This window comes from Chanos chanos, chromosome 2 (genome assembly GCF_902362185.1).
Source record: "Chanos chanos chromosome 2, fChaCha1.1, whole genome shotgun sequence".
Taxonomy (NCBI): Eukaryota; Metazoa; Chordata; class Actinopteri; order Gonorynchiformes; family Chanidae; genus Chanos; species Chanos chanos.
In genome coordinates this window covers 38,882,092-38,904,079 of record NC_044496.1, presented here as the reverse complement: position 1 = coordinate 38,904,079, position 21,988 = coordinate 38,882,092, and the positions used below count along the sequence as shown (strand labels likewise).

The 21,988-nt window shown below is 42.7% G+C and overlaps 1 protein-coding gene across 2 annotated transcripts in view; it reads left to right on the top strand.

Moving 5' to 3' along the window:
* ripor1 (RHO family interacting cell polarization regulator 1) overlaps positions 1 to 21,988 on the top strand; it is a 42,753-nt gene that overhangs the window by 3,558 nt on the left and 17,207 nt on the right. The window contains exons 1-6 of one of the 2 annotated variants that reach the window (XM_030765864.1): positions 11,071 to 11,100; positions 18,047 to 18,170; positions 19,977 to 20,129; positions 20,541 to 20,619; positions 21,060 to 21,083; positions 21,298 to 21,351. In XM_030765864.1, coding sequence (XP_030621724.1) covers positions 11,082 to 11,100; positions 18,047 to 18,170; positions 19,977 to 20,129; positions 20,541 to 20,619; positions 21,060 to 21,083; positions 21,298 to 21,351 — 453 coding nt within the window. In that variant the 5' untranslated portion in view covers positions 11,071 to 11,081. Of the gene's footprint in view, positions 1 to 11,070; positions 11,101 to 18,046; positions 18,171 to 19,976; positions 20,130 to 20,540; positions 20,620 to 21,059; positions 21,084 to 21,297; positions 21,352 to 21,988 lie in introns of those variants that run through there. The other variant, XM_030765866.1, reaches the window with a different exon arrangement.

The following is a 21,988-nucleotide window of genomic DNA, read 5'->3' as shown; positions in this document are numbered from 1 at the left end:
ATATCCATTGCAAATGTCCGAAATTCAGCATGATAACCGTAATATACCCTTTGATAACCTGAATATGCTAATGAATTTGTGAACAGCTTAGTTTTGAGTAGTGTTGCTTTCTGGTCTCAGTACTCCCAGTTTGCTGTCAGTACAATCCACATGTTTACACAAATGTGTGGGAAGCAAGAGTTCTGAGAACAATGTCCTACTCAGAACATCCTGTAACCCACAGAACCTACTACCTGGTTTTAATTCTAATTCTAATTCGCTTAGCGTACCGGTCAACCCATTCTGTTTCAGAAAACAAAGAACAGCCAGTAGTTCATCTTGTAGCTGGTTGGCTGACTGCTGCTCCAGCATAGTTGTCTCAGCCCCAGTTTTTGTCTAAACAGGAAGCTGGTGGAATTACGGAGCTTCACGGAGGCGCCCGTGACGGCTATGGAGAATGACAACCATATGAAGGCTGCCGTTACTAACCGCACTAACAGTAAACCCTGATGTGTTTAGACCCATACAGCATGTCCAAATGTTGTGCCAATGTTGTGTGCAGTTCCATCAAATTTGCAAACACTGTTAGAGTATATTAGACAGCAATATCACTCTAATTAGAGTACGACATAGCCTTAATCAGAGAAACGACTATATACTGTTTATGTCCTTCAGAGGCTTGTTGGGGTTCAGAATATTTGCTTAGTGTCATGGCGTTAGAGTGACATTCTCTGCTTATCAGTGTCACATGTTGACCGAGTCTCTTTGGCTGGACCCTATCACGGCAGCATATTATCTGTGTGTCTCTCCGCTGGGCATGCTGAGCTGGTGACATTATCCTACACCGCTGCAGTCACTGTTTTGTGACTAGCGTAGACTTCGCCACTGGAATATTTTTACTTTTAAATTTCTGTTGTATGTCTTCTGCTGTGTTACCATAGCGATGTATCATAATCATCTGTGGTTCTAAAACTAGATCATAAAACGTTTGTTTATATCTGTGGTGTGCGTTATGGGCAGTTTCTGTTTCTTTGCTGTCTCAATTCCTGTTTCTCCAGTGAACCAAACGCTCGCTCGCTCTCTCTCCCTCTCTCTTTGTGTGTGTATGTGTGTTTGAGAGCTAACTGTGTATTTTTGTAGTGTATCATTACTGTGTGCTATGCTAGTGGGTGACTTTTGAGTCAGAGCTGGGAGAGGGGTAGACCTAGGCTGCAGTAGCTGTGGATGACTCACTCTCTCCCAGGGCATAGGCCTCACTGCAGTCTCCAGCCCTGGAACACATCACACAGGAACTTAACAATGATACATGCGCCTTTCATTCTGTGGAAACACATACACACACCTTTAAAGCATGCGGTGCATATATTTTTTCCACTGCTTTCACTTGAATACTAAAGTCATCTTTATAGCAGGATGCTAAAACATACAGTTTTAAAATTCATACAGAATGTATTTGAGGTTTAGTGTGGAGACATAAACACATCATAAGAATTTGGAAGGCATGTGAATTCCAGCTAGGCTGTTTAGTTGTGAAACTGGCAGCATGCTGCTGCTTCATAGATAACATAGTGAGACACACACACATACACACACACACACACACACACACACACACACGTGTCTGCTATGCACCTTGCAAAACCCAATCTCAGTCTTTTTTAAATGCACCCATCCATTATTTCTTTCTCTCTCTCTCTCTCTCTCTCTCCCCCCTCCCTTGTCGTTCTGTCTCCCTGTGTTGTCAGTGCTTCATGTGGTTAGCTCATCAGGTTTGATGTGACTGGGCAGGGAGGACACAAGCAGAAACCTGCATGTCTTGGCAGGTTTTTTTGTGACAGCCTGCTCAGTTGGGTAATCAGCTTACCTCACGAAGCGGCATGAAGAGAGAGAGAAGAGGAGAGCTGAGTGCATGTATGCATGTGTGTGCACATGGGCGTGTGTGTGTGTGTGTGTGTGTGTGTACAAGTCCGTGTGAGCGTGTGCGCATGCGTGTGTGCGTGCGTGCATGTGTGTACGTGTGTTTGCACTTGCGTATATGTGTGTGTGTGTGTGTGTGTGAACTTGTAAACTCAAACCTTGTGATGTTTGTCCAGTGTTTAGTGACACTCCCCCCTAAGGTCAAAGTGACATCAGTGTCATGTGTTGGGTCAGTTTCTGTCATGTATCAGGTCATGACCCTGTGTGAGACGTGTGTTGGTCCTAGAGAACTTATCTCCCACCTCCTTACTCCAGCGTGCTCATTCTTAAGGGCTTACACTAACACAGATAACCATTCTCACATTGTCAGCCCTGTTATTGCTCTGAAACTGGTAACATTTCTTCAGGCATTGCTTTCTCCTGAGGCTAAGAGCAGATGGGGCTTATGACCCCAGCAGTTTTCTTGTGAACAGAGGAAGGGTGGAGGCTGAATGATTTATAACAGTGTTGACTGCTCGCAGTTCTTTTTTCTTCCACTTTAACTGCTTTTGATAAATTTAAGCGATTTAAGAGGTGGGTTGGGGGGTGTTAAGTGACACTGGGGCAGGTTTGATTTTTCTTTTTTTTTTTTTACTCTGGAGTAACTCAGCTTATGTGGGCTTTTCTTTGGATATCTGTAACATTCTGGAACTTACCTGTTGTTTGTCTCGTAGACGCTGTTATGCAGAACTGGTCCTCATAACATCTGATAAGAAGTTTTGGCTGAGATCCAGATTGTTTCATAGAAAAAAATGGGGGGGGAGGGTAGCGTTACCTCTTTGTTTTTCCCCCATATGTAGCAAAACTTCAAACGGATCAAACGTTATAGATCTATTTAGCAAACAGAAAACAAACTTGACTTATTATACTGGGAAATGTGTCCACTCTTGGAAATCTCAGTTTCCAAGCTGGTTAACAACCTGAGGTGCTTTCCAGAGCTTTGAACTCATTGAATCAAAACACAGATTAAGTGTGTAACTTCTTGACCTTAGACTGTATGGGTAAGACACATACAGTTACACTGAACATATTGACAGACCTGTACATGGAGATATGCCTAGAAGTTTCTATCGAATAGAGGAGTTGAACACAGACTTAATCTTCCTGCTGTCTGGTCTCTGGCAGGCCATCATTCTGTACTAGCACTAAGAAACCAATGTAATAGCTTAAATGTTGGAGTCAGATGTTGTTTTGTAGATTGTGCCAAAGCTGAAGATGTTTATATAAATGGGAAATAAAACGTGCCTTGTCTGGTCTTCCTCCCTCTTCAAGTTTGTCTGTCGCTCAACCCCTTGGCACTCAAATTATCCTTCTGTTGTTTATTAGAACGGATGAGGAAGAAGGAGAAAAAAAAATATTCAAGAGTTCAAAATGGCCCATCATGCCTTAATCTGAGAAACTGGTGATGGGGGGGGGGGCAGCAAATACAGTTACCAACGATACTTCTGACTTTTAAACAATATTATTACTAGATCACTTTTATACAATGTTATGTTAAAGTTAGGCTCACCATAACTTTCCCACTGTGCAATTTCACAGTTCATTTATATGGAGAAGTGTTAAATCTCATACATTGATTTGATGAAAAAACATTCTGCACTCTAGACAGAGAATCGATGACCCTATATATTGTAGCACTCACTTTTTCAGAAAGGCTTAATGTAGTCTTGAGCTGGAGCCTAAATGCTTTGTAATCTCATTCCTGGGGTCTTTTTTCCCCATGTAAGGTCATTGGCACTGTTTTTACCTGTTCAAAGACCCTGGAAACCAGTCACATCCCATTAGTCTCTAGCAGATTAAGAACCAGGATGTGGGTCATTCCCTGTCGACATGATGCAGTAAGAGGACGTGTAATCTCACACCCTGCAACTTTCCTTTTCACATTCTCATACTTTTTGAGCATATTTTTGTCCGAGACAAAAATTGTCTCAGGTTTAGTTCTGAAAACAAGACTTAACGGCTTGACGGTAATGCTGCATTTTCGGTCATTTCTGCTCTGTAACAGCGCCTTTTGATCTTTAGCAGGGATCCTGCATTGGCTCATGGACTAGATGTTCTGGGGCCTCAGATTTAAAGCTGATCGCCAACCTGTCACTGATCATCATGTGTTTATGGAAGTACTAGACAACATTAAGCAACACAGCTTGGTATTCCTTCAAGTGTTGAAACAATCTGCTACGGTGGTAGCGCATAGAAGTCTACCATACTGTTTGTGTTTGAAAAGAAACCCCAGGCCATATGGACAGCTGAGGCAGGACAGACTGCATTGTTGGGCTGTATGGAGCGGCAGCCCTGGGCTTTGGTTCTGAGCTAAATATCTGCTTGTGTACAGATCTGGGGCAGAGGACTAAACTGTACGTGCAGAATAAGGCTGAACGCACTTCTGCTGCTGCTGGAGCATTCAGTGACGCTTAAACCTCTTAGCAACCAGCTGGGGATTAAACAGGAAGTCCCGGTTTCACAGGGGTCCGCAAGCTTCTCCCTGCAGGGTCAGCTGTGCAACTCTTTAGGATGTTTGGGGGGGGGTGAATGGGACATACAAACTGAAATGTCGTGTGGGGCGTTCAATAAAGTTAGTCTGGCATGCTTTGGTGACTGTAAAGCCAAAATTTCCCATTGTGTTTTACCTCCATTGTGTTTGCATTGCATTACGTCTACTGTCCACTGTTGCACACAGAGAACCTTGAGGTAGAGGCAACCAATGGCAATGTATTGGAGTTAAATGATTTGTTTTTCTGTGGCTCCACTGGTCAAATATTCTTTTGAAGCCATCGATGCAATTTATAAAGACAAACTGATACTGAAGACACAAGTCAGTGTTCTCAGGTTATAGACTAAACCAACTCCATAATTACAGAAATATAAGTACAGAAATTTAAAAAAAAGAAATGCCGTCTCAGACTAGTGCTTATAGGAAAATCCCAGGTTGCATTTAGGAGGCCAAGGGGACTCATTCTCCAAATGCACTCTTAATTCTGTACCAGCACTGTAAGCCTCCACCATTCAGAGACGTCTTAAAGGGGCCATAAATAAAAGCTGATTTACCCAGAGAGAACCTCGCTTTGCTCTTATCAGTCTGAATTCAGGCTCCAGGAAGAAATGAGACCCTCTGTCAGCAGGTCGTTAATCACTGACTTTGAGGAGCTTGTTAAGAGATGGGGCTTTAGGGAAATGGGGGCTGAGACTACACCCCCCATGTCTCAGGACACCTGAGAGATATGATTATTGCGCTGTTAAATGTTTATATTAGGAAAAGACAGCTATTCCATAGTCAGGCTTATGGCCTAATGGTCAGGGAAATGGCCTTATTACGCCTTCTCAAAATCTTATTTAATGGCTTCTCCTATTTACGTCTCAGAAAACATGCCTTGTTTGTGATGGGAGTGATTTCCGGTCACAACAAATAATTTTTCATCGGTCAGATATTTAAGAGCAATCCACTTTTTACAGGCCATAAATAATTTGTTTTCTTACAAAATACACTTAAAGTATTACCTTAATATAATTACTGCGCTGCATTTAGAACACCACTGTGTGCCCTTCTCCCTCTGAAGGCCGTTGCTCTTGAGACGCTATGAATACGCTAAACAGGACTCTAGTTGGACTTTGTCTGACTGGCTTTTGGCTGTCACTGTACAAGTCTGGCACAGTTAACTTGATACAGTGTCAGTTTGATCCAGCTCGGGTATATGAGGAACACAACATTGCGCCGGTTGGTTTCAGTGCTGGAGAAATCTCTCTGCTACACCTGCTCTACCTGTTACTCCTCTGTAGCTCATTTGGTTAGAAGAATTTGGGATTGAGGGTTTCTGCAGGGGCTTTGGGGCACACGGACAGATACAGGCATCCAGGGTATGTCTGGTATGTGTTCCCCTCTGCAGAGAGAGAATGAATAAGTGTATGGTGCTGAGTGAGGTCAGGTGTGTGTGTGTGTGTGTGTGTGTGTGTGTGTGTGTGCGCGTGTGTGTGTGTGTGTGTATGTGATGACTTTGAGCACTGATGATTCATTGTTTATGCTCTAAGACACTTAGGTATTGAGTAATTTCACTGTGTGTTTGTGTGTGTGTGTGTGTGTGAATATCTTGGCTGTTTTATTTAGGCCTAACTTTAGAGCTGTGCAGTCATAATGCTTGAGGATATTACACCTGTTCCTCCTGCTTCAGCGAGCAGATGTCTCTCCCTGGTGTACCGTATGGACTCATTGAAGGCACTCTTGAATGCAACAGTCATCTTTTCCACACATCTGCTTTCCAGTAGAGCAGTAAACTAAACATCCATACTGTTTTAATTAAGTAAACACAGCTCTTCTATTTACTCATCGGGGCAGGACGACTCAAAGAATTCTACAGTTTTTTGTAGGAACATATTGGTAATTTGTTGTGTGTACTACATCGAGTATGCTGTCGTTTTCTCTCATGCTCCGATAAATGTATATGTATCTGACTGTCTCGCCCTCTCTTCGTCTCTCTGGTGCTGTCTCACTGCCTGGGACACAGGTGTAGACTGGGGGTTTGTCCTCTGAGGCTCCCTGGTGGCCGGCTGTCCCTGTGAGGAAACAGCTGCTGTCAGGGAGATAAGACCTCTGAGTGCCTGAGAACAACTGCTCCCTTAATCTTCTGCACACCTCTCTCTTGCGCTCTCTCTCTTTCTCTGTGTGTTGTACTCGTCCTCTCATTCACCTGGGTAATCTTCCATTCCATTACCACCCTCATCCGCATGGGGTTAAGGCTCCCAGTTCCCCTTTTCTCAGCTGCAGGGTCACCCAAGCTGTCTCCCAGGAATTACTGTGTTCTGGAGCCTGGGTTGAGTACAGATAATATAAAACTGAATTACTAAGATTTATTTAACCCATTTGCTAATGTTTGCATTGTTTAATTAGAAAATAAAGAGAAATCAGAGCCCATACAGACTAAGAGTGTGGATCTGGGGTTGACTGCCCTCAGTACATCTTATATTTATCAGATGCTTCATTCTTACTCTGGGTAATCTGATACAGACCTCAGGGGCCTATTTTGATTCAAACTGTGGGGGCGTATTGCACAATACATGATTTCTCAGTTAGCCTGATGACTTGAGTAATCGTTTCCAAAACAGGATTGTTCAACAGGCAAAAAAGTTCAATATGATTTCTAAAGTTTTGATGCTGTATCCAGATACAACTGTTAAAAGCCTGCATCTCATGACTCAACATCTGATCAGATGCAGTCAGCCCTGAATAAGAAACTTCTCTGGAACACCTAAAAGTAAATAGGCCTAAACATCATCTCACTGATTTGCTTTCCCTTAAGAAAAGATCGGGGGAGACTTATTGGAATCTGTCTTTTCACTAGATATATTTAGCATCTGTGGATTCACCTAAGGTTCTGAACAGTGCCGAATTTAGGTATGGGCGACATGGGCAGCCACCCAGGGCGGCATCTGGGTGCATCAACTGTTGGCAGTAACAGTGCTTAGGATTTGGGAAACGATGTATATCTGTGCTGTTATGACTAATCGATTGACAGAGCCTCTGTCAGTCTGTAGGCTAGCTTAAAAGACTTTAAAAATGTTTGTTTCTATTTGTCTTTGTTACTTCTTTTTGATATATCTGTCTTATTTTTGTATATATGTGGGGGGAGGGTTGCGCTGAAGGGGGCTTCCCCCAGGGAGCCGTACAAGCTAGAACCACTGGTTCTGAAGGCATCGTCCATCTGACGTAAATTCGTAACTTTGAGCTTTGATACGAGTCTGATTCTAAACTGACTTCTCTTTGTTCCCTGAAATTATCACAGTGTGTTATCAGGTTTGTGGAAGCACAGAATGTTGTGGTAGACATACACCATGTCTCTGAATGATGTCTCTGTTGTCCATAGACTGGTAGCACACCATAACAAATCCCTCACATGACTGTGATATCTCTCAGTGCTCCCACTGATAAACCATGGAAATCACTAATGTGGGGGATCTGCCAGCAGATAATCATTACCATCATTGTAGGCAAATGATTCAAGGAAATGAGATCCGTCCATCTGACTTTTCAGATTACTCTTGTCCTGTCTTGTTAGCCTACTGACTCTGAGAGTGTGATGGCTACAGGGCTCTATGTTGCTAGGGGACGGTTAGAAGTTAATGTCTGTGTATTTGCTTTCATTTGCATGTGGGAAAGCCAAGCAAATGAATTTATAAACCCTTCTGATGATATTGAGTCTGTAGCCATGGAAGCGCTTGCCTAAAATGTCTTGGAGACTCTACAAATGGTGTTTGTCGTATACATTAGGAATATTTGTGCATCTTTTGAGTTTGTTGATATGTTGTGAGCTCAGTATACATAGATATACTTGAGGTTTATATCAGTTTCCGGATGGTTCCGTGGGGATTTTCCTGTCTCAGCTGCAGACTCAGGAGGACTCACAGGGGCTACTCCTCCTGACTCCTGACCTGCATCCTCAGGTCCACATCCACCGACCCGCTGTTTCAGGCCTCTCCTGGGTTTTTAACTTGTCAAAGAGAGAACTTGCCTCAAACAGACAGCCTGAAACTGCAAATCTAATACAGCAGCTCCGGGGCTTGCTGAGTCCGCAGTTATACACTCCGGGATGCTGAGACCGTCAGGCAAGCCGTAACTGGTGTTGCTGTAGCTTGGGGTTTTCCCTGGCGATGCCGATAGAGTGCCCGGTCACATTATGTGTTGGACTCGTTTCAGCCAGACCTCCTCGATACCCAGCTTAACTTGCTCTGCTCGGAGTACTAATCGCCACAACAATCCTCCTCACCAGAGACAGATCTAATCAGCGTCCTCCTACATCAGCGTCAGCTGCTGGTCACGTCCGCTTCTCGGAAATAAAGAGACGTAACGAAATCACGCCTGGGTTCGCTCATGCGAAGCCTTATTTGTTGAGTTGTCTTTCGGTGCTTTGTGATTTTGGTACAGGATAACTGGATGAGGAATGATGGGGAGTATGTGTTTTGCTTGAACAGGCATTTGTTTGTTTGTTTTGTGGAAGCAATCTGCGTTCCTTGCCTGTTATGGACTGATTCATTTGACTTTGGTTTGGAAACACATGAAAGTCATTCGTTTTAATTTCACTCGGAGTTGCATTGATGATGTGAGAAGTATAGGATCATATCAATCCAGCGTAAACACACTCTTTGAGGTCCCTAAAATATGTTAAGCACATGATGGCTTTGAGGTTTTTAACTTTTTGGGTTTTTCATGTTTAAAAATTGGGAAAGTCTCCAACAGAATGGTTTGAATTTAGGTTTACGTAGCAGGAGAGACGATCAGAAAGCCCACTGATTGTATGAATTCAGAAACAGGAAACACAATGTTCATGTTCATATATCATTCTTTGAACCTCCCACACAGTGTCTTCCCCTTCTGCAATCAGAATCAATCATCAAAGACTGTCCTCTGCTCTGATGTAGCCTATCATTAAAGCCCTGCCCCTCCCCATCCTGGCTACTGCACTGCATAACGTTAGTCCAAAGGTTCACTGACCAGAACTGTTTTTTCAGTTTATATTATTGTTATTACCTGGAGTCCTGAGCCTAACAGCAGGTCCTGTTAGATATGAATACAGGCTCTGGGCTCACATTAAAGGGAATGACATAGCTGCCACATTAATCTTCCATTTTGCCTCCATTTACATTTCAAAGATACCATATCCTCTAAAGGTATTTTTGAGGTTTTGGTATGATGTGAAAAACCTTTAATGGCGAGTGTATCAGCTTTCGGTGTTGGAGCGTTACAGGGCTAGGCTGAGTCATCTCATTTTGTTATTCTTCAGATCCGTTCCGATGCACGTGAAGGTAGTGTTACATGTGGCGACTATTTAACGATTGGGGTGTATTCTCTAATAGCTTCACTCCAAATTGTTTAAAAGACGTCTTAAAAAAGTTCTTAGCTTGGAAGCTCTGCTGCTCTGCTCTCACTCAGGAGTCTTTCCAAGTCACTACAGGATGGTGTCCTGTATTAGTGACAAGACATTGAGAACTGTCTGGCCAGATGAACTGACAGAGAGTCAAGACAGCAAACAGGTGTTCAGAGGAGTTCAGAAGCAGGTGTATTTAGCGTAATAATTATCTGTTGCAGATAATTGTCCCATGACATGAAGAGATTTGTCAGGAGTGAATGACTCAGCAATTACAGGAATCAGCCCTGACTGAGGAAACTGGTAGTGCATTGCAGAGTTTCATAAGAAACCATTAGTTTGTTGGTCAGGATTGGTTAGTGAAGATACGAAGCATAGTGCACTTCTTTATGTGTTGTATTTTATAATGTTTATGTTTTGGATAGTGCAATTCTAACTTTTGCTGTAAACAATTTTGTAGAATTTGCCTGTTATTGTATCACCTGCCCAGGGACCGCAGATGAAATTTAGCTTTCTAGCTAATTCTGGGACAGTTACTAACTGTCCATTGTCCCTGTTAAATAAATAAATATATTAAAAAGTAAATAAAAAATGAAAATGTTCGCACAAGTCTTTCGTTAAGCTTTTTCCTAATCACTAACATGCCTTCATCACTTCTTCCAGCATGGCTCGGTTAGCCTTGAACCTGTGGCAGTGATCCAAACGTGTGTCAAACCGGTTTGGAGTTGTGGGAAAAAAATAAGTCAAGCTATTCATTTTACACCCATAACTGGAGAGAGTTATTCATATTTGCTTTCATTTTTTGTGCCTTTGCCTCCAACAGTGGAATGTAATTATCTATATATGGCACTTCCACCCTAACAGATGGGATGTTTCCTTCTAAAGCCTGCCGTTCCTGAATAGGTTCTGAACTTATCATTGGGAAACAAGGAGCTGACTTGGCTGGAAGAGGGAGAGGCAGGAAGAATATGATGTCAGATGGGGAAACGCACGGGAAACTGACAGAGGAGGAGGAGGAGGAGAGAGCAGCAGGGCGAGCGCCTTCCCATTTCCTGGCAGCGCCCCCATTCTTCTCTCTCGCGCTCTCTCTCTCTCTCTCTCTGTCTTTTTTTCCCCCCTGTCTCTCTCAGTCGCTGTGTGAATGAGAGTGGGAAAGGGAATCAAGCCACAGATAGGAATACAAGGCTAGACTTGTGATTTCTCCCTCTTTTTCTCTCTACTTAACCTGAAGAAACTTAGAAGGAAAATTACTTCTCATTTTGGTGAAACTGTTTTCAGGAGAAACTGCTGTCAATCATGTACAGTGGATATGGAGGTACCTCATCTTTTGTTTTGACAGACAAACTTTTATTAGAGGTTAACAGAGTCAATACATCTGTGTTTAAAACAATAGAAGTTATATTTTGGATTGTATTGTTTGCTTTTTGCTGTTTTTATTGTTGTGTATTGTGTTTTATAGTATGTTTGTATGTTGTTTGAGTTCATGGCTGTAGTGTTTGCCAGTGTAGTGGGGTTGGTTATGTTTTTTTTTTTATCTCAGATTTGTGATGATGGACATTGTTTTGAGAATTTGTTTGTCTTTTCTGTACTGTGGCCATTTGCGTGAAAGCCAGGATATTGTTACAGTCTGGGTTGGTGTTGCTTTTTGATATCTTTCTTCCTCTCTCTGCGTGTTTTTTCACCCAATGTAAGCTGCTTGGAGTGATTTTCACCTTCTCTGTCTGTTTAAGTTCCTCGCCCTTGTGTTTGTTAACACCAGTTAGTCAGAGTTAAGATTTGCAGGATCTGCCCTTAGAACAGAGGGAGGGAAGTCTTCTGCCATTTCCCCCCGAGCAAGGTCACTGACAAACTCAACACAGTGGACTCCCAGAGAGATACCGCTCCATGGTTAATCACACACCGCTGGGCTTCTGCTGTGTGCCCTGTTTTATTTAGGAAGAAAAAGAAAACAATAAACAAAAAGGTGGAGATTTACAAGAAAATTATTCAAAGAGGCCAAGATAGCTTAGCTTTATGAGTAAAGATGGACACATACTCACTCCAGCTATCACTGTAAAATGATCTCTCTATTATTACGTTAGTTCTGTGGAACTGAAGGAGCTGTAGTAGAGGGAGACATGAGATACAGTTCCTCTTAACAACAGTTTATGTGCATGTCTATAGGGAAGAGGGTGGCAGAGGGGAAAGGAGCAACTTACAGTGGTTTGTATGGGTTACACACCAGCTATTGTTCTCTTTTAAGTCCAGCTGTGGTTGTTTCCTGCGCTGAAAGGAGGAACTGGTGGACTTTTGAAGGAGCTGTTGTGAGAGGGAGGTGCCTGTGAGTTCTCTTCTGAAGGTCCTGTGGTAGCTCTTTAACAGCTGGCTGGCTAGAGAGGAGGACTGGTCACCTCATTGTGTTTACTTTGGGCTTTAGTTTAAAGAGGCACCTCAAGGTCATCTCAGACAAACAGGGATGGAGGTCAATAAGTTGGCCTGAACGCTTCTGAACCTTTCACCCCTGATCTAGCTGAAGGTTAGCTGAGGAAGGAAAGGCCTGGGATTTCTCAAAGAGTTGTCAGCACACACTCCCCTGGTTCTGCCATCTCTGCTTTGTACAGGTATCTGCAGTGAGAAATCTTACATAAAAGCATTCCATGTGTTGAAACATTAGCCTCTGGAATATGTAAACAGACGCAGAAACATACACAGAGACAGTGTTGATGGTTTCGCCTCTTTTTTTGAATGAATCCTTGGATGTTTTGGATTGGTGTAGAGGTAAAGTAAAACAGTGAGTGGAACAAGCTTCTTTTTCAGCTCTTTTTTTACAAAGCGCGGAAGGAAGGGGGATCCAGAGTGTAGCAAACAGCCATTGACTGAGAGTCATATCCCAATACCGGGGAGGGAAAATACCACTGAGTCATCCACTTACCGTCAATGAGAACTGTAAACACACCAGTGTCCAATTTAATTTATCAGACAATCCCAGGTTTCCTCATTGCTAGTCACTTTCAGTTCTCCTACCCCCTGGTTATGCGATAAGGTAACAAGGGCTAGTAATTTGCTTTTTAAAGACTGCGTATGGCTTTATTTGACACCAGCTTCCCAAGAGTTTTATTGCCTCATTGCTTGTAAACTCTGACAAAAGATTCAGGTTACTGGGACAGAACGATAAAACGTGACTAAAAGGAATGTATACTTCAGGAGAAAGGTTTGGTTAATGTCCCTGATAAGGCTCTTGTTTTAGGAGACGTCTGGATCTTTGGTCAGATGGTTTTGTTCCTCTGCCCCATGCCTGTTCAGTTTTGGTTCCTGGTCTCACTCCTTTGCCCAATGCTCCTCTCTCGGGTTGTGTTTTTCCAGGCCCTCCTATTTTTTGAAGGGACAGTAGTGCCGGCTTATCAGAGTCATGAGTGGAATGTGCCAGGGAGAGACGGGCTGTTTCCTCACACTGGCTTTTCCATTACCGCCACCACTGTCTGATCATCTCTACTTAACATGGCATCGCTACTTTTCAATCGGGAACCCCTCAGTAACTCCTCTCACACTGAATAAATACCATAGCACTCTTAACAAAAAGTCTCACCAATTTTCTTCTGTCTTACTTAAGAGCAACTTGATTGCTGGGGATTTGATAGGCCCAGTGGGTGTATATGAGGTCATAGTTTGACTAGTTCGAATCTTGACCTCATTGTTTTCAGCTGTAAGGATGGTAATGTTAGTATGCTGAAACTCAGCTATCTTTTCTTTTGGAATGCATCAAAGGAATGCTTCAAATCCCAGAGGATAGAGTTTTTAAGGTCAGCAGACAATGTTGAAGATGTATTTATAAAAAAGGAAAATCTGTCCTGTGAGGGTATCTCTGTCGAAAGCAGTGTGGGTACACAGACTTGGGGTACAATCTGAGAAATAACACTGACCTGTCATTGTGGGAAGCAGACACATTGGTAGTTTAAAAGTGACCAACTGTAGTAAACGTAATTGCATAATGCTTGTGTCAGGTACCTAGGTATGTTTCTTAGCAAAGAATTACACAGTGTCAGTTTGTTTGGGTTTTAGAGGGGAGTGAGCTTCTGTTTGTGTGTATGTATGTATGTGATACTGGCTTGTGTTGGTGGGCGGTTGGGGTGGCCCCCCAGTGCTTTGTGTTCTAGAATTGTCCTGGAACAGTGCCAGGTGGCCAGAACAATATAGATCCCACTGACGGATGGGTTTTCTGAATCTGCGAACCTATCCAGTCACATTCATTATGGAAGCCAATGGAAAACAGTGACTCTGACACAGTGACATGGGGCTTCTAATTTTGTCATACTCAACGGTTTTCAGCATGTTGTGATCCAGTGGTATTTACTCCCATAGTGCCAAACCGCCTGTTGGACAGGTAGGGGACAAACTAGTGCAAACTGAAGCTGTTCATGTATTAGGAATCATGGTTTATTCAATCTCTGTGGAAAGTTCCAGAATTTGTATGAAAGGGGGGGAGGTCTAAACAGACCACCAGGACATGGGAAAATGTGTTGCTTACCTTTGCCCTGTTTACCTGGTGATATGCAAGATGAGGAAGCGGATCCAGCTGAAGGTGTGTGTTAGTGTATGTGTGAGCAATTGAAGGAATTTATTGCTTCCAATAAAAAAAATGTGTGTTGACTGTCAAACATTCCCAGAAATGTTTTTCTTCCGACATGATTGCCTACGATAAAAAAATCCTGTGCTTTCTGCTGAAAGAATGTGTGTGTTTAAGCTAATTAAGTGTTGACATGAATCTGTTTGTACAAGAATGTGCTTAGAAAAACAGTCCCCTCGCTCTCTCGTTCTCTCTCTGTATCACTTTCCCTTATTCTCTCTCTCCCTCACCGCGGTTTATCCCTCCTGTCTGCATCTTTAACTGTTACTACAAAACCAGTAGAAAATGCATTATGTCAACAAGAGAGAGAGAGAGAGAGAGAGAGTGAGAGACGGAGAGAGTGAGTATAATCCATTGCCTTTTGCAGATGTCTTTTGTTTTTTTCTTGATCTGTCTTCCTAGAATATGAATAGTCTATGTAGAATCAAAAGCATCACGCTGTCTTCTCACTGATGGATCATAATCAGTTTTGTTATTTCCAGTGTCTGCACTTAGCACTTAGTAGGTTTGAAGGCAACCACAGCCCTGCATTTGGTCTTATGGAGAAACGAGAATGTATTCAGAATATGTGTATTCCAAATATGTCATTGGATATTCACTTTTCTTTTAACCCTGTTCTGCAACTTATTTATCTTTTAGTTTTTAATCATGTCAGCTATTTAGCATTATCAAGCTTTTGCCCTTTGTTTACATGCATGTAAGTCAGTTTGTCCTTGCAAATTCAGTGGACGCGAAATGTTTGAAGAGTGAGTCCTTGTTACAGGCTGCTTTTAAAACTCTCTGATCCTTGGTCTCGTTACTACGTCTGTGGGAGACTATCTGGAGCCTCACCACGCAGGGTGGTGGAGGTGGATGTTCTGTTGGTTGAGGGTCTGGGCCTCTCCCTTGTCTCACCTTTAAGGGAAGTTCTTTGGCTGGTCAGGAGGCTTGGACTTGTCCTTTATACCATGCCTGGTTGTTACCTTGAGCTGTAGATGGCTGAAGTTCTATGGTTCGTGCAGTTGGGGAGTGGTGGGATTTGGGCACTTGTTTGTGTTTAGTAAAGTTGTGGAAAGCTTTTGCTTGAGTTCTTTAGTGGCAGTGGCTCTGTTTCTTTCCTGTTGCCCCTCCTGCATGTTTAAAAAAAAAAAAGCGTTGGCTTCCTTCCTCATACAGAGGATGTGTCCTTGTGTCTTGGAAATTGCCATGTCAACACAAAAACGCTGACTGTGTCAACCAGGCTTCTTGATGACTAACAACACAATCCCTGGTAACAAAGGAAGCCAGGTGGTGACGTGGGCCTTAATAAATAAATTCATACGGCCTCTGCCCAGCTTGGGGTGCCAGTCTTTGTGACAATTTAGATTTGCACCAGTGCAATAACGCAAGGTTGGTTTAGAGTCTCTCACCTGGAGGTCTGGGGCAGTGGTGGCTTTCATATCAAGCACATGTTCAGCATGGTTTCTGCTCAGTAGCCCATTCATCTGTTTCCCAGATTAAAATAAGCCTCCAATTATGAGGTGAGGGCAAAAAACCCAGGAGGGGCCTTGGAAAACCAGACCAGATTTGAGGAACCCTGCACTGAATTTGGTGCTCTGGCTCTTTGGGTTATTCTATTTTTAGAATCATTGTTATTTGTCAGTTGGCCAAGAGCTGAATCTATTTGTGTGGCTTAAGTTATTTTTGGCTGCTCCTTCCAAAGTAATGGGTTATGTCATTGTGAGTTGTTTCTCCGAAACTGCGATAAGAACACAGTTGAGTTTTTGTTATTGTTGTAGTAAACGAAGAATGAGTGGAACATAGTCGGGTGGTTTGAATTAGTGGAAAAATGGAGCTTGAGAGAGAAAGTCTGGGGGGTTGCCCAGGATGATTTGTTGTTTATCTCCATGGTAACAGAATGTGTATCCCTCACTCAATCCAAGTCACACTGATAAACTCTGTAGGCGCCTGATGTGTGATGGATGATTCCGTCTGTAGCATTCTTACCAGTGAAACGTCTGGTGGGGTTGGACCTGGTTTATCTGTACTTGCTTATCTCTGTCCTACTCTGAAGTTGGCCAGGTGGGTATGTGTGTCTCTCTGTGTGGGCATGCAATGAGTTAGGATGAATTACCCTGACAATGTCTGGAATTGGATCTCGTCTTGACTGTAATCCCCAATGATGCTTATTAACTCATAGTAGTTTGGATGTCTCTCTCTCACACACACACACACACACACACACACACACACACACTCTCCCCATCTCTCTGTCTGTCTGTCTCTGATGAATGAGTAAGTTGTTTGTGGAGCCTGTGTGCATAAGATAGCATCTCAGGTTGTGTCAAGGTCTTTAATATCAACAGTAAGAAGTCTGAGCTGATTACTCACAATGAACACAACTAACTGTTTATTTACTGGCTGTTTAGGTACTGAGTAACATTCAGTAGTGCTGTCTGTTTCTGTCTGCTTGTCTCTCTCTCTCTCTCTCTCTCTCTCTGAGGTTCAGCTTCAGTGGCTTTTTGTCAGCGTCATGAGCTGGTGGGTGAGGGCTCTTTTTTGTAGGGTGGATGGTAGCTGTGTTGGTGGGTGCGGACGTTCATTGTGGTAAATGGTAGCTGTGTTGGTGGGTGCGGACTTCTATTGTGTGGTACATGGTAACTGTGCTGGTGGGTACTGAAACTTATGGTGTGGTATTTGGTAGCTATGATGGGTTGTGATGAATTTGGTAAAATTGGCTCTGTCTTCCTGTGATCTCCAGAGGCCATTGTTTGTGGGGTGGAAGCAGTGACAGGCAGTGCCCTCCCTGTGTGACCTTGTGACTCAGGAAGAGGGAGGGAAAGACTGAAAAGGGGGGTTGGGAAGAGTAGGGCTATGGAGAACAAAGTAACAGAGCAACAAGTTATGGCTATGAGGATTAGTTTTTAAAAAATGCCACATCCAGGATATATTTACATCTGGATTTCAGGACAATAGATTTTTTTCATGCCTCAATCCCCGTTATTAGTGAACCATTCACTAAAACACTAAACAAAAAAATTATAGGGTTAGATTTTTCTGTGAAATAGTGAGCGCCATTATGTAAGGTGTGCTTTCCTTCAGGATTTCATTCAGACGTTCAAAACACTGTATAATGAAATAATTCCAGAAGGTTCTATGGCTGTGAATAGAATATAGATGAGAATATTATTCAGAGTTGAAGAGGTGAATCTTATGTAATGGCCTGGAACAGGGTGGGGTGGAGTGGGGGGGGGGGGGGGGGGGGTTATTTAAAACTCTTTGATGTGAAACAGTCCCTGTTTTTTGTTGAGAGTACCTTGTAACTTCCCGTCAGAAAAATTCTACTTAATTTAAATGGGGCTGAAGGTGCATTGAACCAAAAGCATATAATGAGATTTTCAAACCTTTTTTTCCTGAAAAAGAAAGGAAAAAACAAAGCACATAATGTTAAGTTCTAGTTAGAGAGCAGTGCCCTCAGAAACTGTTCTCAAATGTAAAAAATCTACCTCAGCACAACCCGACATCCTGATTTCCTTTCCTCTTACAGAGTGGTCAGCTTGCCAAGTTCGGTTATATATCGTGTGTGTGTGTGACCTTTAATTCCTTCCCCTCTGCGTGTGTATGTGTGTCTTTGTGTCTGTATGTGTGTGTGTGACTAAGTAAAACCACTAATGTTCTCCCATGGCTCTGTCCCCTCTAGGGAGTCCCTCCAGAGCTGTGTCCACCATGTCGCTCTCCGTGCGCCCATCGCGCAGAGTCATCTCCAGGAACATCACTAGGAGCCAGTCCTTTGCCGGAGTCAACTCCTACGATAAGCCTTACAGGTAATGCATGCTATGTGCGTTTACGTGACAAACACGCACAGACAGACACACACACACTCACATACAGACATGTATGCACACAACCTCAGACAAAAAAAAAAAAAAGCTCTCATAATATAAAATGCTTGTACAAGGCATACATACAGTACACACACGTGGATATTTGCAGACAGTAAACTCACACACTTATACCCATCCCAGAACAGCATGTCATGGCAGCTCCACCTCACAGGATGTCCTGTGTAACCGGCTTTTCCCTGCTGCTGTTGCAACGCAAAGGGGCCATTTTGCTTTCATTCTCTTAGCGTGGCCTGCAAGGTCCCTGTGCAGTTTGGCACATCATTTAAGATGGAATAATACAGTATTGATCTTGTATTACTCGTGTGTGTGTGTGTGTGAGTGTGAGTGTGAGTGTGTGTTCATACGTGTGTAAAATGGATGAGTGCTCAGATGGCGTCTCAGACAGGAACTCTCTCAGGGACAAGCAAGTGTTCCCATCCCAACAACAGAAGAGAGCAAGCCAAGGCATAAGTCACGAGTATTCAGGAAACATGGATAGGCTGAGAGTTGGACGGATAGACGGATATAACGTGCTGGAGAAAGGCCTGAGTAACTGGGTAATGAGGAAGGGAAGGAGGGGCAGTTGGTGAGTGAGACTGAGTGACAGGAAACAGAATAAAGAAATGAAAGCAGTGAACGAGGGGAAAAAAAACAAACCTCCATCGTCTAATCATACCTTGGCATTCCGGCCATTAATCATTTTTCACTTGTTAGCTTGTTATCCTAAGTGCTTTGGAGAGTGTTATTGGAGCTTGTGGTGCCAGAAGCACAGGAGTGAAATAGATGAGGTTTTCATGCCAGACGCATCGTTCATCTCTCTCTGTGATTCTTATTGAGCCGTCTGTCATCCTCTGAAGAGGAATCACGCCTGACATTGATCGCCTGTTGTCTTCTCTTTTTTTTTTTAATCGTTATTGAGTGAGATTTGTTGCTAGATTGTTTATGAAGCTTGTCACTGGGAGCAGTGTTTTATCTGTGATGATGGCTTGGGTTGGAAATGAGAGTTGGAGTAAAAGAAGTTAATGATCTAACAAATCAGGAGTGTTCATGTGAAGAGACCCCATATATTCCACTGTGTAGCTTTCTGCACAAAAATAACAACCCTTACAGAGCATAATTAACTCAGTCTCTGTAGTTCAAACCACTTTCCAAAAGAGACTAAAAGAAATCAAATAAAACAGCAAAATGTAAAATTGTGAAAAAGGCACAAAATAAACTGCAAGGAACTGCTTGTAAAGTAAATACTTGTAAATTGCTTGTAAAAAGGAATTAAAGTAAAATTTAAAAAAAGCCTCAAACTCACAGGAAACTGTACAATAAGCAAAGGTGAAGAGATGAAGAGAGGTCATAGTAAACAATGAAGACGAGGGCTGAGTAGTGCCCAGGTTGAGAGGACGGGGATGAGAAACTTCTGGAATTCAGGCCATCTCGAGGCTGATTCTCCCTCATGTTGCTTAACACCTGTGACCTCTCACACAGTAAAACCATGACCTCTGTGGTTAAGAGCATTTGGTTAATGAATACAAATATAACGGAAATAATGCAGTAAGAGAAAAGAGTTGACAGCCACCAGTATTGATGATTAGAGACAGGTAAGGAAAAGAATGACCAGTGTTGATGATTAGAGACAGATAAGGAAATGTAAATCTATGCAGTGATGGTAATGGTAGTGATAATGCTGTATGTAAACAACAATAACAATAATAACAGAGAAAATTGGTGATGGTTTGTTGTGGTTTCTTGTAGGAACCTATCTGTATTCAGTACTCCGGCCTGCGTGAGGAAAACGCCCTCCAGAGCAAGCAGGATGTTCACCCTTTCTGCAAAATCACCACCCCCAAAGGTGCCCCAGCCCGAAAGACTCGATGAGGTCTACGAGGCCCTCAAGAGAGGATTGCAGTAAGTGAACTTTCACACACACACACACACACACACACACGCTCACAGATACCCATTCCTGTCACACATGCTCTGTACATCCATGTTCATTTATGCACAGAGATGCACACAGATTCACTGGCTTCACTGATTCACTGATTCACTTGCTTTACTAAACCACTGGCTTCATTAATTCACTGGCTTCACCGATTCACTAGCCTTACTGATTCATTGGCTTCGCTGATTCACTGGCTTCACTGATTTGCTGGCTTTACTGATTCACTTATTCACTTGCTTTACTGTACCACTGGCTTCACTGATTCACTGGCTTCATTGGTTTCACTGGTTCGCTGGCTTTAGTGACTATCTCACACACGTATGGTAGTATCTGAGGGTATCGGAATCTAATGATGACTTGGTGTGTCGGTGTAGGTCCTACCTGCAAGTCCATCAGATGGAACTGGACAGCCTGAACAAACAGATGAAAGAGTCTAAGAGAAACTCTCGCCTGGTGAGCATCTTACAGCAGATTTCATGCCCTCCTCACGTGACATCTGACTAGACTCTTAAACTGTATCCGTAAATGTTTTATTAAAAAGACATTTTTAAGATTAATTATTCAGTGTTTTTCTCACCATGACATTGATTTGGTCTGAGAAGATTTAAGACAGTTGCTATGAGAGACAGTTGCTGTGAGAGAAATCTAGAAATCTGTGTTTTGAGATACAGTTCCTTATAAATAAATCTAGAAATCTAAGCTTTATTGGAATTGAATCGTGTTTTCAATATTTTTCTATGCTTTTGGTCAAATTCATTGTAGTGGCCCATAAATGGCCCTGCAGTGTTATGCCTGTATTTGTACATCAGTCAGCTTGTTTTGTTTGTCTGTATTTTGGTTAAATGCTCATTGTGGGGTTTTTTTCTGTTTTGTTTTTGTTTTTTCCTTTGCAGGGTTTTTTGTATGAACTTGACAAGGTGAGAGTGACCCTCTCCATATCTTTTCCTTTGTCTGTCAACTCTGTGTTGTTTAACCTTTACATTCCTTAAAGGACCACAGTTAGGAATGAAACTTTCCCTCATCAGTTTTGCATGGAAATTTAGCATGGAAACTTTATTTTTTCATTCCTTTACCCATCTGTACATGTTTTGTTTATTTGTGCCCATTAAATATTTTGACTTTGTCTTACAGCAAGTAAAAGTGATTGAGAGGTTTATGCGCCGACTGGAATTTCACCTTAGCAAGGTAAGCCAAGAGTGAGAGAAGGAAAGATATGGAAGTCTGTATGTTTTTACTGTGTTCATTTGGATTGTTGGCTGACACATCAGACATAGATGATTAGCTGAGGTGTGGAGTGGTTTGGTGTGCAATTACTGGCTGAGGTGTGGAGTGGTTTTGTACACAGTGTTTGGCTGAAGTATGTAGTGGTTTGGTGCATAGTTGTGAGATTATTGGATACATATTATTGGATGAAGTGTCTAGTGGCTCATTACGTGAGTTCTCAGTGAACCGCAGCAGTTGTGACATGTGATGTACAGGCCTGAATGACTAACCACCACAAGGCTGGCAAATAGAGCTATGTAAACTTTGTGTGTGTGTTTGAGAGAGGATGAGAGAAGCTGGTACTTTCACAGTCTCGTTGCACAAAGAGCAACAGGTCTGGGCTTGTTTGAATGGCTTTATTTGAGTGACCAGTCAATGCACGGTCTACTTGCTCTCCAAAACATAGCCTGTGTATATTTATGAGAGTCTGTTTTCAGATTTAAATACAGTGCCATATGCTCACAAATACCAGTACACACACACACACACACACACACACACACACACTTACAGACATACAAACACACATACACACAGACATGGGTCACAGGCCGGAGGG